This window comes from Daphnia magna, linkage group LG2, assembly GCF_020631705.1.
Source record: "Daphnia magna isolate NIES linkage group LG2, ASM2063170v1.1, whole genome shotgun sequence".
NCBI classification, from domain to species: Eukaryota; Metazoa; Arthropoda; class Branchiopoda; order Diplostraca; family Daphniidae; genus Daphnia; species Daphnia magna.
Genome location: NC_059183.1, coordinates 5,973,823 through 5,990,667, shown reverse-complemented (window position 1 = coordinate 5,990,667; position 16,845 = coordinate 5,973,823). Strand labels below are relative to the sequence as shown.

Here is a 16,845-nt window from a genome sequence, read left to right as displayed (position 1 = left end):
GTCTTTTTTCTTTTTTCTTGGATTAAGAATTGGATTAAGCAAAATGTAAAATGGCATTGATTTAACTTGTTTGTTTTTTTTTCAAACAGAGTTGCCAACGTGATATCAAACGATTAAAAGAGCGTGAATTCCAGTTGCATTCGGAGCTGATCACGGCCAGCCAGGAACTACAGCGTCTGCGTTTAATTCTTCGAGATCATCAGACTACCTCATCCATGTCTGCTTACGAAGGATCGCCCGTCTAATCGGCAAAGGGGAAACCAAAGAACCTCTAAATGACGTATCACCATATCTCACCAATTAATTCAACGACGATTGTACACCTCCTCCTGATACGTGATGGATCATTCGTTTTTTTTTTGGTTTTTTTTTTTCTTTAACCTTTTTATCGGTTTTGCTCTCTCGTCCACCCCCCGTGTGTCCCACTTGCCTCTCTAACCAAAACTTGTTATCTCTCTTTGGCGTTCCTGGGCGGGAAAGAGCTTGACGGCAAAAAGATATCGATTATATCAGAGAGAGAGAGAGAGAAAGAGAGAGAGAGAGGAGTAACAATTCCTAACTGATTCCTTTTGTTTTCATTCACTGTTGATTGTGGCTTATCGTATTCCTTGTTATATATATATACATATATATATTTACCTACCAAAGAGAACCCGTTGCTTCATATTTTTTGGGCCGTATGATGCGCGTTCGGATCATCTAGAAAGATGTGTGTGTGTTGTTTTTTTTTTTTTCCTGTTTTTTTGTAACAGTCCCAGTGAGAAGAAAATATGACGGACAGAAAGCTGGGAATAGAGATGGCGAAGAAAAAAAAAAAGAACCGTTGGGAATGCAAATATTATATTGATGTTTTCTTCTTTTTTTTTTTCTTTTAAATTAGACCTTTTTTTTGCGTTTGTGCATGGCCACGGTGCACAGTTTCTTCTAAGTCAAATGCGATTTACTTACGATGTTTTCAATGGCGTCGTTTACATTGTGAATCCCATCTCTGTGTGTCTTACACTAAATAGAAAACAACTGCTGAAGTCATTCCCGAGAAAAGTGGAAATTGTTTTGTTCGATTCACAAAGAATCTTGAAAACAAAAAATCCTTCGTTCTATATGCCGTTCGTTCTCACGAAAATTAGCAATTTTTTGCCACTGATCCCTCCCCTTCGTTCCCCATTTCCCCCCAATGTAAAAGACATACACGCACGTACAAAACACGACAAACTTACACAGTTTTCTCCCTAAGCGGACAATCAGCTTTCCCTCCTTGTGTTGATCAGTTATCCCTATAAACGCGTCCTCCCTTTATTTTTTATTTTGTTGGTTTTTTTTTTTTTTTTGGCAAAAGAGTTCTCAGTTGATTTAATTTTTGTTTTATATATCCATGTCCCCTTCCCTCCCCACCTCCTCGCTGCGCTATGCGTCATTGAAGCCGCTGTTTGATAGACACCTTGTATGTACAACATGAATGTTGATATAATACACCCGCCACAAATTGTATCGAAAACACAAACTGATGAGATAATTGTGTTTAGACCTCAAGTTTGTTTTAAATAATCTTTCGTGAAAAGCACATGTTAATATTTAAATTCTTTACGGCGCAGCACAGGTAAGTTTTAGGTCGAATGGCTAATATTTACAATTTTTTATGTAGGATATGCGCGCGTTTGCCCGGAAGATATGCGTGATCACGACTGGTTTAGTGATAGCCCACGAGCTTAATTTATTACGGGACTTTGGGGTACCCTACTCCAAGTTGCGGGACGAATTCCGTTAAAAAGCCATCGTATCGGTCTGAAGATGATTTTTTTTTTTTAAACGAAACAAAAATGCTGCTATTTGTTTAGCAAACATTTCAGTGCAACCCGTTAACTTTTTAATGGCTTATTTAATGTTTCAAAACAGGTGAAACAGGATAATAAAACTCTGGCTCGGGGCTATTGCTATCCTTTATCGACTCGGCACAAAACGGAGTATAATTTTAATCAAAGGCGAATTCGAATTTGAATTGCAGTTTGAAGGTAGTTCGTTAACCAAACCGAAGTGACTTCTCTATCCAGCAGGAAATTACTTGATTGGTTATTATAGTTGATCGCTATTACAGGTAACCGAATTTTTCAGCATGCCATTGTTTTCCTACTGTTTTTTTAAATGGTAAAATGAAGAGGAACGATCAATGTAATAGTATCTACTTCTACTTGAGGTTCTTCTGGCCAATTCATGATAGTATCTATCACTCGTCACTCACACAGATATCTTATACGTGTGTGATAAGCCTCCTCATCCTGTTGAATGCATTACTAATATATTAGCTTAATGCTGCTGAGCATCCGAAGTAGAAACACAAGCTAGATGGCGCATCAGTCACGAAGATAGGGGAAATCAGTCTGCGAACTTACTTTTTAGGGCGTGGCTTGGATAGGCTGCTAGTATTCTAAAAAGCCGTGGAATTTCTTATCATAAACGCTAACGATATATAGTTGTATTGTTTCGTTTATTTCGTCTCGTCTGGAATGGAACTCCGACTTTGACGTTATACTTGGTACTCAACGGCTCTCGGTGTTCGTGAAGTTCTTGATTACGGAACGCCGTTTGACACACTTTTTTTATAGACAACCCTTGTTCGCTAGTTGATCGTTTATTTTGCAAATAAATAGTTAACTAGCATTGCCACTTAGCGGTCAAAATTGACACTCGAAGGAAGGATTTAATTTGACCACCCCTTCAAGGTAGAAGGAATCTACTACAATGTACAAGTGAGTCTACTACGATGTTCAATTTGGATTATGCCGTGTGATTTTTGTCGAAATCCAAGAGATGTCGTTTTTTGCAGATTTTGACAAAAGTGGGAAGGCCTTCCCACTTTTTCAGTTTTGGCTAAATTCGAAATTTTGCGTATAATACATGATTTGAATTTAGAATTGAATGAAATTCAAGGACATCGAGATTATTTTTCCATTGGTCTTATAGTTTTTTAACTAAACGTAAAAAATCAAATTTAGTTTTTTGGGACATAGCGTTAGTGATTGAGAGCAAATTTAAGAAAATTCATTAAAGTCTTACACGTTTTCTTGTTTTTCTTGAAGCTGCACCATTAGGATTTACATTTTGTGAGTTTCTTAAATTAAAAGTGGGTGCAATAAAAACCGCTCTGATTCCGTTTAATAAAAAACCGCTTAATTAATGGGAAAACGAAGTTCACGAAAATCAATTTCATTCTCACGCTATGCTTGTAATTTTTTAGTTAAAACTGAACTGAAATTCTAAATTTCAAAGTTTTTGTTTTGTTTTTCGAATTCGAGGCATGATTTGGCAACGTTCTTCATTTTTCCCTGCGTTGCCACTGTCATTGTGCAAGTAGCAGTTGCCACGTAATGGCGCGTGTCAAGCTGTCATAATGTCAGGTCATTAACTAGTAAAACACGCCTGTTCATCATTTTGTGGTACTATTGCGATCCGATTCTCGTACAAACAAAGAAAAAGCCTTTTTGAAAGTTGCCATTTCAATTCTTACGTATTTATACAGCTTTGGCTTGTAGGAAACGTTGTGCAATCTGCACGAATGTCTCGCTTTCATTTGTAACTGTTGACGCCGAATATTGTATTGCGTTTGTCGCTCTTTGATGTTTTAGTCAATTTCACGGATATGCTAGTAACTTATTACCACTGGATGAAGCCTTTTAGTTGAAGTTTATGATCTTGCCATTTATGAATTAGTATCATGTAGAAGCATTCTGTCTCTCGACAGCACTGTGGTACAGAAATACCATGGCTTTACTTTGAATACTTCATCTGATCTGTACCCTTCATCTCTGAAAATGTTCAACCACAACCGAAATTAACCATTATAGTGAATCTTTATAGATATATTTTTTTTTTTCTCCTCTTTAGATGTTGGTGAGAGCAATTTAATGGAGGTAAAGCGTGAATCAGGGACTTGATTTGCCAATTTCAAATCATTGGTTTGTCAACATTCTATCCATGACAACATCCCACATTCTGGTAAAAATAGAAAAAGCATCTTTAACATGTCAATTAAATTATATGTCTGTTGTCCAATATAGGATGAACATTTATTATTCTGACGCCATTTGGAATTCTGTGGTGCTCAATGTTTTCACATAGTTAGGTGACGATTGTTATAGGACCTATCTACCTCGTTCAGATATCGAGCTTTGCAAGGTTCCCGAAGGCAGCGGTAGAAATGCAAGAAACTAATTTGAAAACTTGTTAACACAAAATGCATTGTTAATTTTTTTTTTTTTTTATCGGAACATCAGACGTTCTAAATGGAAAGTTGTTGTTTTAGACATGCGCCTAGCAGTGAGATGACAAATGTGAAAAATTTATGAAATATATGAACAGGGCGATTTGCGGAACTTAGATTGAATTCGAAAGATTTTTTTGTTTTATCCCTCAGAATCTTTGCAAGAATTAGCATAAAGCCTTAGCAGAAAAAAAATTTTGTGGTAGTTATAGAACTTTCTTTAATGTTAAGGAAAAAAGTGGTACTAAAAATGTAACTGTTGAAAACTTGTAGTTCAATTTGAAGGTAAGTTACAAGTTCTTGTTCCTTATGAATCATTATTTCCCACTTAAATTTTACAATGAAAAAGACAATAATTAATTCAATTAGTTTTGTATTTTCCCTCCACCTCCCGCAATTCCACCACTATTTTACACAACAGATACAATGAATACATACAAACATATACATAGATACACACATACAATTAGTTAACCCGTTGGCTGCCACGCCATACAACCTATAGGTTGTGTTTCTACTTACTACGCATCGCGTCTGAAGGATCCACGAACAATAGGGACTTGTCCGAAGACAAGTCCGGGCTGACACAGTGACGGAAACCTTTACAGGGAATGCACACCCTCGGGAATCCGCCACTGCATCGAACAAAGAGAAATCCCTACTGGTGCATTGCCTACACGCCTTTCGGCGAAGGCCATTGCAACTGCCCCACCCCATGGGGTAGGACAGCGCGGCCGGTCCCTAAAGCTACAAAAAAAAGGGGAGCAAAATGGGTGGCAGCCAACGGGTTAACTCACAAGCACAAAACAAAACAAACAATACCACAGAAGAATGGGACGTTCCACGTTGCTTTGAAGAAAGGGATGTTCCACGTTGCTTTGCAAAATGAGCCACAGTACGCCACCACCACGAGTTTTTCAGGGATCAGGAACCTTCCATGATGTTATCTACCAGTCGGAGTGGGCGTTACCTAAATAGCAAATACATAAATTAGAATACCGATGTAAATAATTCTTGAAACGAAGCCAGTTAAACTTACGTGGTAAATTAGGTAAGGAGGCATGACTTGATGACTTGCATTAGACGGCGATTTTTCGTCAGAGATGATGGTGAACAATTTGAAATCTACGATAAGACTCTTAACCTTAAAATCAGAATACGAGATAATGCTTCAAATTAAAGTACCTCCATTAGGCGATGAAATTCAAGTATATGCGTGAGAAAGGTTATGACTGCATACGGTGGAGACAGGATCCAATCCAATAACGAAAATTTCAAAGTTCTATGAGGGCAAATCCAACGAAGTTGTTCTAATGTCAGATAAATAGAACATTCTAATCCACAGTGAAAAGAAGCTGAAGTCTACAGACAACAGCTGGCTTACTTGAGAGGTGGTAATGACTGAACGATTGAAATACTGCTGGTTGATTGTTGCCTTAGTCGAGAAGCTGTTGAAGACTGGATCAATGGAATTACAATGGTTGACGGATGGCAGTGTGAAATAAATGAAGACTCTGTGATTCAAGGATAAGAATTTATATAATTAAACTATAACATAATACAATGAGCCAATAGAAAATACTCAAATCAGATGGTGGTGTATACTTTTAAGGAATCTTGGTCATTGCTGTTCTTTCTTCAAAATCATCCCACCTTGTGCATTTATGATTATGATTTGATATGGGCATAATTTCAGTAAAATAAATCATCCCATTTGGTAAAATCGGAGGTTAAAATCAGTTGAGACACATTCAGTGGTAAACGGCATCATAGAAAACAGAAACACAGGGTAGCTCACTATTTTCTGTATCAGCAGCCTGAATAGCTGATAACAAGGGAAACCTTGTGTGATACAAAAGGCAATCTTTTTGAAGGGTTAAACTCACAATACATACACAATAATGTATATATTGAATGGTACAGATAACATACCGTTAATTTCCAGATGAAAAATCCTTTAAAAAATAACAAATTGAAGAAACATTGGAAAAACCGAATTCACTTCTTACAAGCAGTCAGCCATTATCGAGGAACAACAGCGCCATCTAGCGTTGGTTTTATAAAAAAAAAGCCTGACTAAGCAAGGGGTCCTCACCCCGTTTGCTTCCGGACATTCTTCCTTCATGCGAAGCTTTTAAGTGCTTGAACTTTACTAACCTTAGACAGTTGATTTAAATTTTTAACATAAAAACCTAGACTATCAACTACTAGTTGCAAGACGAGGCGCTAAACATTTGTAGCTAAAACTGTCGTTGCTCGTAGGGTCAGCCTGTACTGTTGATAGCAAGAAAAACACGGAATAAAAGCTGCAACACCCAATGCATCCAAGAAAAACATTTTAAATTGTAAGAATAATACAGCTTATTTTTTACTTTTAGCAAATTGTCACGACAATTTCCCGGAAGTAACCGGAAGTAGCCAATATCTACGGAAATAGTGATCCCATAACAAAACGAGTGGGATTTTCTTGATCCTTATCAAATTTGGGGTTGGAATGACCTGTTTTTAGCCAAAAGTCGGATTTGACCAAAATCGTGATTTTTCAGGTGAGTCATAGAATATATTTTCATGTTGACATGACAAAGATTATCTTATGTGACAGTTTGGATGACAGTGACTGGGGCAGGCAAGCCTGTGAGGGGGTATTTTGAGCTGATACATGGAGTCGACCCCAAATTTGACGAGGATCACGAAAATGTGAATTTTTTTCTTATAGATCAACAAATAAGGAGTTTATTTAACATTTTAAAACCGGAAGTAAAACCAGAAGTTTAAATTCCGGAAATCTAAAAAATGAGCTTTGTTCTCCTTTAAATGGTTAACAAGATTCTGATAGTTGTAAAAGTAAACTATTGTTAATAAAAGTTATGAGGTGTTTTAAAAGTTCAAAAAGTACAATTTCATTTCTGACACCGAAATAGACTTGAATCGAAAAAATCATACATTTAACACGATTGAACCCGTGACTTACTTGGTATTTAGTGAAAACCTGCAAACGAAATATGACAGTACTCGTCAAAACAAGGTTTTGGGTTCTACTACTATCTGGCTGGATGCAGCTTTTCCTACCGGCCTTTCCTCCAGCCATACTTTATGGTACCACTCTTAATAGATCTTAACCATTTGCGAATACCACATTTTCTGAATGTTCAATTCCAGGAAATGGCATAAAGCCTCGAATGGCCTTCCGCTTATTTTTGGGCGACATCCGAACGTTCCAAATGGGGATCCAAATGACGTTCCAAAAGGATTAACAATTGGCCGAAAAAGGGTAGTTCTACAAGGGAAAGAAACAACAATCCACCTAGCTGCACATTAACAATGTTTAATTTATTCGACGAAAAACAAATGCACCCATTATTTCCACTAAGTGTGCATGAATATTTAAGGAATAGTCAACAAGTCATCACGTGAACTCCGCTTAAAAAGCGGGTTTAAGAGATTTTCACGAGACGACAAAGCTGATAGATTTTTCAATTCAAAAGTCTATACTGAATCCACTGTTCAATATATTTCCCATCTAAATCTGATGATACAACTCCGTATCTGTGTCCTAAAAAAGAGTGTGGAGATAATTTGCCCAAGCAATGTTCGTAAATCAAATCATTCCCACTCCGTTGTCCCGGGTGGTTTTGACGTCAGGTCATACAAAACCCTGAAAATTCCTGGAACAACTAAGACGACTTCAACCATCTACAACCTAATAAGCGGTATCCATGTTTACACCAAGATCGGTTTTTAAAATGTACCTCTTGGGGCTGATGAGTATCAGGAATTGCAGGAAGTCCTATCATAAAATCATGTGAAAGGAATGGTCAAAAAATGACTGATCGCTTGCAGATGGAATGCGTTGACTAGAATCGCGATCAAAGGAAAGAGCGATCAAGACGATTGGCATCTGGGCTAGCTCCTTTTTCTTTCTTCTTATTCCGAATCCCGTAATATTTTATTTGCCAAATAATCCGCTTCTCTCAAAGTCGCCAAAATGTTACTCATTAAGTAGGTAGGTGTAACGTCCGTAACCGATTCACGCACAGCCTTTCCAAATATGTAGCAAACGCGGTTGACATTATGGCACACACGCTGTATTAACCGGGCGTAGGTGGCTAGATCATTCCAGTTTGGTTGTGTCTTATCAGAGCTCAGTGCTACGCAATAGCTATAAGTTCGGTAATCTCCCTGCAAGGAAGAGAACAATCTATATAAAATTCCGCTAACAAAACGTCTAAATTACGAAGCTCTTATACCTGAACACCGACAATGCGAATAGGCAGTAACGTAGCAACACACTGGTTGCTACTGGACAGTTCTTCCAGAAGAACAGGATCTTCTTCCGACGTCACGATTTCAATCCGATTGAGCAAGGCATGTTAGCATAATTCCTTTGCTGCCATGTTAGCATAATCGACCATCAAACACTTACGTCTCACCGAAATCAGCTTCCATGAACAGTTTTTCGACGTAAATGATTCGAATCGACAAACCGGGACCAGGAAACGGGTGACGTTCCAGTAATTCTACGGGCAGACCCAGCTCACGACCTAAGGTTCTTACTTCATCTTTATGGAAGTCTGTTGGGAAAAATTGCGAAAAGAGTAAAGATCTTACTGGAATGCCATAACGCAGGAAACACCTAAAAGCAATTACCTTTAAAATGTTCTACTACACGGCCGTGAAGGCGCAGCTGACGAACCATTTCGGAATCGTTATGATGAGTCTTTATGGCATCAGCGCGTGTAGAAGCCCTATGCGAAGCGTGCTCAATTATAGCGAGTCTCAAAGTACCTGTAATATTTTCATATATGATGACATTGAATATTAGGCAATATAATACATGAAAAAAAAAAAAAACAACAAAAAAACAGAAGGTTGACTTCTTGTCCGAGAAATGGATTATCCCAAGTGAGATTTAAATCGTTAGCAGTTCTATCTGCAACTTTGACAAACGTATCGCCAATAATTCGACGTTTTTCTTCCGGATTAGCAGTCCGACACAACGACAAAGTTTGGCGACCATGCACGTTGGTGGAAGCATCGTAGAAAGTCAAACTTGCTTTAACAACCTAAAACAATTCGAAACATCAAATCTGATCGCTGGTGTGAAGAAGAAATGAGAAGCCACTGTCTGTAAAAAGAACTCTTTCATAGAACAAGAATTATAAACCGTAGAATTAGAGATGTGACAGAATGACCTATCAATTAATCTCGTATCAAATTTTGGCTAATCCTCAGATTCTGAACGGTCCAGAAAAGTATCTCAAATTACCCGCAGATCGAGCCTGAGTTGGTGTGAACTAAGGACGACCAAGGCAATGTTGCGAAAGGCGCAATTTTCAAAAAGACAGGTTTTTCTAAAAATAATTAAAAGTTCCCAGTTGGTCCTATCTTAAATCTTTTAGTCCCAAAAAATCAGGAATGAAATGACGCTTCAATTCATTCACTTTCCTAACATATTTACGAATAACTAAAAATTAAACCGGATTTCTTCCTATCTCCCTGAGAGGCCATCATTTTACTATGGAAATTGATAGTAGTAATATTAATAACTTTTTCGCTCCTTCTGATATCGTTAGAAAGATGAGAGCTTCTATTTGGGTACTTGGTAGATTTCACAGGTAATTTTGGTATTGCTTCAAATTTGGGAAAGAGATACATATGCCTAAAGCTGTCGATTGCGATAAGTGGAAGGTCTTTTTTACTCTTACCTAGGTGTTGGAGTAGATGAGCAAATGTCACCCCGTCGGCCGTCAAAAAGTTGATGTTCTCTAACAAGAGATTATGAAAAAAGTTGATTTTAGATCCTAATAATTTGTTGACAATAAAACTTACGTTTCTCGTCCAACAATTCGCGGTTAATAATTTCATTATACTTCTTAATGCTTTGATTGTCATCTGGGTTGTAGAAGAGAATGAGAAACGGCAGGCCTTCCTCCGTTAGCTCTACGGCATTTTCGAAAGTAATTTCTCGTACTAATGGCACACACTTGCCTGAACTCATCGTAACTCTTCAGATCGCCTGTGAATGACTCATCCACTTCATTTGAACGTGCTTTGGCTGGCCTGAAGGCAACAATTGATTGATCTGGGGGATGCATGGCTCGTGTTACGTCGCCAAAACCGGCATGGAAAATACAGTCGTCCTTCAGCACAGCAGCCAATTTCAGAAAGTTTTTATTCTGGTAAATCCCGCGTTTCGAAGTACCCAAGAACGTGTCGTTTCTTGACATCCAATTGATGGAGTTGGACTTCTGACAGTTGCTTAAACTCTTTCACAGGATCAATCAGTTGCTCACGAACAAAATTTGAAAACGCTTCAGCTGATCTCTGCCCCCGCTACTCCTTCTTAAACAGCTGGCCATTTCTCACAGCTTTCAGGGTTGGGTACTCTGAAATATGAAATCGTGAACCAATGGCAGCTGCAAATGCAAACATGTCATTGGTTTCAAACATCTGCAAGATTAGGGATGTCTTAAGCTTTCTTACTTTCTTTGTCACAGTCAACTTTTCCTAGGACCACTCTTGAGCTTGGAAACTCAGCTGTTACTTTGTCAGCAGCTTCATCAAAAATTGGAGCCAACATATTACTAAATCGACACCAGTCTGCATAAAAGTTTATCAGCACCAGCTCTTTATTGGCTATAAAACAAAAATAAATGGAAACATGTTAGCTATTGAACCTGTCATGTTATTGAACTGTGCTTTACCAATTATACTGTCAAAATTATCAGCTGTGAGCTGAACAGCTCCACATTCTCCATGGCTAAACAATTTGAAAAGTATCTATCAAAACAGAAAAAAGCATGTGAGATTAGCAACATGCTGACTTCTTGACAGCGAAGCACCTACCAGAAATCCGACGATAAAATTACGAGGGTTGACCAGGCGGAATATCCTCATGTTGCAAATTATGCTAGGAAAGAAGGCGATATTCTGTAGTATGACGAAGGAGACGCTGAATATTTTTAAAAACTACTGTGATGTTAGTTTCCCTTCGTATGGCCACCCATACCTAGGGAAAATAGTGGTGAACACAAGTACTGAACCTTAGGCAAAAGGCGTAACAATTATGTCGCAGTCCGTAAAAGTAGCAAACCAGTAGGAGACGACTCAACGAATGCCACGACAACTAAAAGGATAGTAATACGGGCTATGAAGCAATCTAAAGCCCTTTCTTGCCCATCTGACGCATCAAAAGTTCTATTCGATAATTCGATCAATCTTCAATCTTCAAGTAGTTTGACGAAGGAGACGCAGAATATTTTTAAAAACTACTGTGATGTTAGTTTCCCTTCGTAAGGCCACCCATACGCCATACCTAGGGAAAATAGTGGTGAACACAAGTACTGAACCTTAGGCAACAAGCGTAATAATTGTATCCCCCTAGTGGCGAAATCTGCAAGTTTTTTATCGTTATGCACGAACCACAACGCAAAATCCATAGTAAGGACGGACTACGCCGTGACCGTCCCCGAGAACATTATTGGAATATCAGCGCGTGTTTTCCCTTAATGTAGAAGTAGGTGTCCCGGACCTACTTCTATGAAGAAGGGAAGTTGGCGAAAAGCAAAGGAGGCTCCGCTGGTTTTAAGTCGACGCAATAAAGGATACGTAAAAAAGCGAATACGAAAAATTTTACGAAGAAAATAATTTTCTGATCGACCATCATTTTTCTCCCTCGCCGTAAGTGTGAACTCGGGGGTTGTGTTATTCTAGGTCCGCCTGTACGACGAAAGGACGGGTAGATGTCCGCGTTTGGCTCTTTCGCCTCCGCATACAGCAAAGGGATTGCCGAAGAGAATAGCAGAAAAAAAAAAGGAATTAGGTTTGAATCCTATTTAACCATAAGAAAATTTCAAGTCCTAAGTTCGATGTAATAGTTTAAGTGGTAGTGCTTCCTGTAGAGAAAATAGAATAAGATTCGGTAAGGATTACTACGGTGCTGGGGCAATATTGAGATGTGAAATCATCACGATATGCCTGCAAACGGTGGAGAAACAAGTAAAAGGGCCTCTCTGTGCGCTGAGATTGAGCATTGAGAACCTAACCGGATTTACATTTCTTCCATAACCGTCTTGATGAATAGTAAAGCTCGTTCAAATCATCTGATGGCCTATAGACTAGGCTTCTTTAGGATGGATCATCAAATTGATAGTATCAGCTTGTTGATTCTCCTAACAGAAGAAATCTGCCCTAGTGGTGATGAATTTCATCCACCTAAACTAAGTCACAGATCCTTTGGATGCGGAGCTTTAGTAGTTACGCAAATGTAACCTATTGAAGTCAAGAAGCACCGGAATTTCCTACCACCATGAGTGCAGGGCTGCACGTAAAAAACCGTACAAGCCGAGAGACGGGATACCCTGTACTGGGTGACGAATAGCAATGAAAGGGTTAGTATCATACCAGTGATGGTATAATACCTACCTATGCTACCAGACACCTCTAGCGTTAAGACATAGATTAATGATTAGTATAAACATACGAGTTCTAAGGGATATTTGATAAAGTTTAAGGGAAGTTATTTACTTGGAATTGAGCTAAGCTACGAACGACATGAGAGTTCAATATCAATCGTTGTTTGTTTCCTTTGCACTCACGTGCCGGTGAGTGCAAAGGCTAGGTAAGTAGCAGTGCGTAGAGGACGTCTACCTGGATGATAAAGAATTCCCGTGTGGTTGGTCTCTTCCACGTGCGGAAGAGACAAATACGAGTGGAACGGAACCACATGAAGAATTCGGGCACGACAAAACAAAAGAAGATGGCCCACACCCAACCAACACGCTCTTCCATGCTGACGGATGCTTCAATTTCTCTTCCTGCGCCTATGCGAAAGAATTGCATAGATTTATCTACCTGTCCCAGCTCATTTGATATCAAAACAGCAAATCATACGGGTGCTGCAGTAAGGATGTCGAACGTCTCGGTTCTTATCCGTTATTTTAATTTGCGACGTCATGAAGAGAAGAGTTCCTTTGGCAATAACGGCTCCCGTTAGAAAAATGCAGAAAGTCACGATGTAGGCAATAACTTTGGCGATTTGAGAAAATGCTTCCACAGTAGCTGCGTTCGCCAACGAGCCAGTCGTGTCCTTCGGCGGCATCGTCCGGAGAAAATCTTTGAGCCCCATACTAGACATCCGCCGAGGCAACAGCTGAAATTGCGATGTTAAACTGTTGCTGTTGAGCTAAGAGCGGACAAGACATCAATAACTAAGTTGTCATAAATACTCACGTCAGTGAATGGTTCAGTATGTTCATACACACGTGTTTTGGTTTAGATCTCGTTGGTTGGAATCAATGGCTCGTTTGGTCTAACCACCCGCCTGTTCCAGGAGGATCTGGTAACTCACAGTAGTTGGACCGAAGTGATGGATTGTCGCATCAGCGGGAGGACGTCCATTGCTTACCAAACAACGCAACTGCGTCTTACGAATATTTATTTGCGAATGGTGTTGATTGGGCATTGCCGACTGCCCGTCCGTCACATTAAATGGAGACGTGCAATTGGTTTTCCTGAATGAGAGTCAAATTAAAATTAGGTTTTTTGGAGTAAGAAGGCTTTCATTACCAACAAGTTTTGTTCGAACTGTTGATGGACTAAGGCTATTTAATGTAAGTCAATCTGTTGCTGGGTGAACGTCGTAACCGGATCGGTCGAATGAAAGTTTAAGCGATTCTAGAAGATTATCAACATCAGACACACCTGTAATTATTTGAATAACAATAATAACTGATTCAATAAGGAAAAAAAGGTTACACGTACATATCGAGTTGAATTTTGTTCAACGAAGTGGTAGAACTTTGCCAACAAAGATCCCAGACCAAGCGTACCTAGATGTGGTACGCCCTGTCTAACATCAATTTACCTGGGACTGCTGAATAAAATTGTTCTGAAATTAATGTTAAAATGATTAGAATTCAATTATGTGAAATTGGACTGTAATCTGCAGACCGTTTGCTTATCGAAGATGCGGATAACTTTTCAACGTATATTGTTGTATTCTGTGATTAAGGAAGCAACCTCCACCGAACCACTGATGTTCCTATCCTCCCCGGTCTTATAAATGTAATAATTCTTTTCTATAATGGAAAAAATCCATTACTGGTTTTTTTTCATGAAAACGCCTTTGGTTAAATAACAATCAAAGATCCGAAACCAGTACTGTTTGTAGGACTTACGACAACAAAACGACACGCCCACGCTTTTACAAAATAACTTAAAAATGACTGGATGTTTCATCAGTAGAAAAGTGTCGGAACTATAAAGATTTCTTTAGACCATAACAGTTTTTCCGTTACGAAGTTTGTCTTCACAAGACAAATAAAACTGATGCAACACAGCATGAAATGAAAAAGTCTTTCACATTTCAACACATTAACCGAGTTACAATGAATTAGAAATTGTCTACCATTCAATTTAAAGGAAAGTTAAAAGCTAAAGCAGATTTAAAAACAAGTTATTTAAGCTATTAGAATAAAACTCATTTTTACAAGTTTGAGCAAAATATTGCATGATTTACCGTAGGGTACACAGCTTAAGATACTATCAACACCAATTATTGCATAATTATCAAACTTGTCTATGCATTACAGATTCACCTTTCAAATGGTTAGATGCATCTTATTCCATGACGTTCAACTGCTAGCAACCCACTGAACACACTGCCACATTGGACCTGTCAAAATTTGAAAAAAATTTTAAATCCAGTTACAAAATCTAATAAATGGTCAAACTACTTACTGATTTTGAGTTGTTAGACAAGAGAGTTTGGGTAGCGAGCTAGGAAGGACATGGTAGCTGTGCTTTTTTCAAGTAATAGACTTTACACATAGCTAAAGCACATGGAATCAACTATGAAGGGAAAAAAAAACAAATAAGTATAAAAATAAATTTGTAATTAGTTTATGCCACATATTACTATTGGAAGCCTTTACCATTACCACAAAGCACTTCACTTTTCCCCAATCACATTATTTGGCCAGTCCAATTCAAAAGGGCAGGGAATTTTCTAGCAATAAAACGCGCGCTATTATGCCTAAAAATATACTATGCCTAAAAATGCGAACTGATAAACGTTTTGATTTTGTCTATGTGACGCCACATCAGGCAATGGCATATAAAAACGAAAGTGAGGTTACGGTTATAACGTGAGATTTCGGATAAAGTCTATTTTACCCGACCAAATTTACTTTATTGTTACTTTACTTTTACTAAATTCAGAGAAGCAAGTATACTGAACTGATCTGTATCTACTTGTAAACTGAATAAATGTTCTGCGTAAATTCCAATGTTGCCAACTGTTGGAATCCAATGTTGCCGTCATTAATTGGTAATATAGATTAAATACGTGTATATATATTGCAAAATATTTGTAAGTAACCATTACTCTGCTAGCTCAGTGGTATAGCATTGGATTGTTAAGAAAAAGGATCTAGGTTCAAATCTAGTTGTTGGATGTAAATTTGTTATTATATGTTTAGTATTCTGTTTATTCAATTGGTTATTAAGTTGATAAAGTGATTCTAGTATTTACTTTAGTAGTATTACGACATTTTAAAAAGTATTCTTTACTATACTATACTATACTATACTATACTATACTATACTATACTATACTATACTGTACTGTACTATACTACTATACTATACTATACTATACTATACTATACTATACTATACTATACTATACTATACTATACTATACTTGAGTTGAGTTATACTATACTCTTGTAGACACAGATGAACCTAAGCTACAAAATGAGTATATTGTCACATTGTAAAAGTGTACCTCAACTTCTTTGTTGATGACTCACTGTTAAGGGGACGGGGGACTGCGTGTGCCAAAAGCTCCCGGGGGAGAGGGGAGTGTGAAAGGGGTGTTATGTTAAATACCTTAAGATTATAACTTGATGACATCATGGATTACGCGGATTATGACTGGACTTACAGAGTCTAAGTCCAACTATAATCCTTCTTCTGTTTTTCGCCGAGCAAATCATAAGCTGAAAAGATGGAACAATGATCTCCTTTTGGGATGCCGAGTGAATCCGAAAGCTTTCTTTCTGTTCGGTACATTTTAAAAATGTGACATTATACTCATATGGAAGCTCTGGGTCGTTTCTATCTCTATCTCCCCTTGTCCTCTCCACAGTCATCACGATCTTGTCGCGGTCGTGAAGATTTACCACCGATCTTCAACTTCCATCAACTACGGAATATTTTTAACAATTTCAATTTTTCAAAAAACTAAGATTTCCTAACCGACTTGATCGAGATTCGAACCTCGGACCTTTCGCATCACCAGCTAACCGGCTAACCATTACACCACCGTTAATATGCGAGGCAAAGGGAAAACATGGGGCCGTATGATGTGGCTCAGGTAAACCCCCCTTCACTCTCCCCTCTCCCATGGGTACGCGCAATCCCCCCCCTTCCGACCCTTCTTCTGGCCGGCTTGGGCAGCGCGTCAGTTCCGTAAAACTTGAAACTTTGTACGCGTTTTACGGACACTCCCGCTCATTTGCACACCCTAAAACCTATATTAAAAATGATCAGCGTAAAAAGATCTACAACCCTGTATTAATCGTTAT

At 38.4% G+C, this 16,845-nt stretch overlaps 1 protein-coding gene, 2 long non-coding RNA genes and 1 pseudogene across 12 annotated transcripts in view; 2 read left to right on the top strand and 2 right to left on the bottom strand.

The window, feature by feature from the left end:
* The window catches only part of LOC116915356 (rap1 GTPase-activating protein 1), a 44,303-nt gene extending 42,802 nt beyond the window's left edge, over positions 1 to 1,501 (top strand). For all 5 annotated transcript variants that reach the window (XM_045169311.1, XM_045169310.1, XM_045169313.1 and 2 more), the window contains one exon: positions 90 to 1,501. In XM_045169311.1, the coding sequence (XP_045025246.1) occupies positions 90 to 245 (156 nt within the window). In that variant the 3' untranslated portion in view covers positions 246 to 1,501. The remainder of the gene's footprint in view (positions 1 to 89) is intronic.
* A 1,786-nt stretch (positions 1,502 to 3,287) lies between these two features.
* Positions 3,288 to 4,373, top strand: LOC116915551. Of its 2 annotated transcripts, none has more exons than XR_006643234.1 (3): positions 3,288 to 3,431; positions 3,880 to 3,990; positions 4,053 to 4,373. It is a non-coding gene; the product is annotated as an uncharacterized LOC116915551 (long non-coding RNA). The 2 variants fall into 2 exon arrangements; XR_004390075.2 differs by having other exon boundaries at positions 3,339 to 3,567.
* An 802-nt stretch (positions 4,374 to 5,175) lies between these two features.
* On the bottom strand, positions 5,176 to 6,318 carry LOC116915548. Of its 5 annotated transcripts, none has more exons than XR_006643230.1 (6): positions 6,188 to 6,318; positions 5,838 to 6,097; positions 5,640 to 5,769; positions 5,441 to 5,565; positions 5,295 to 5,380; positions 5,176 to 5,225 (listed from the first exon to the last, which is right to left on the bottom strand). It is a non-coding gene; the product is annotated as an uncharacterized LOC116915548 (long non-coding RNA). The 5 variants fall into 5 exon arrangements; XR_006643228.1 differs by having other exon boundaries at positions 5,441 to 5,537; XR_006643232.1 differs by having other exon boundaries at positions 5,861 to 6,097.
* Positions 6,319 to 7,446: 1,128 nt separating this feature from the next.
* Positions 7,447 to 15,112, bottom strand: LOC116915545 (annotated as a pseudogene).
* Positions 15,113 to 16,845: the final 1,733 nt, after the last annotated feature.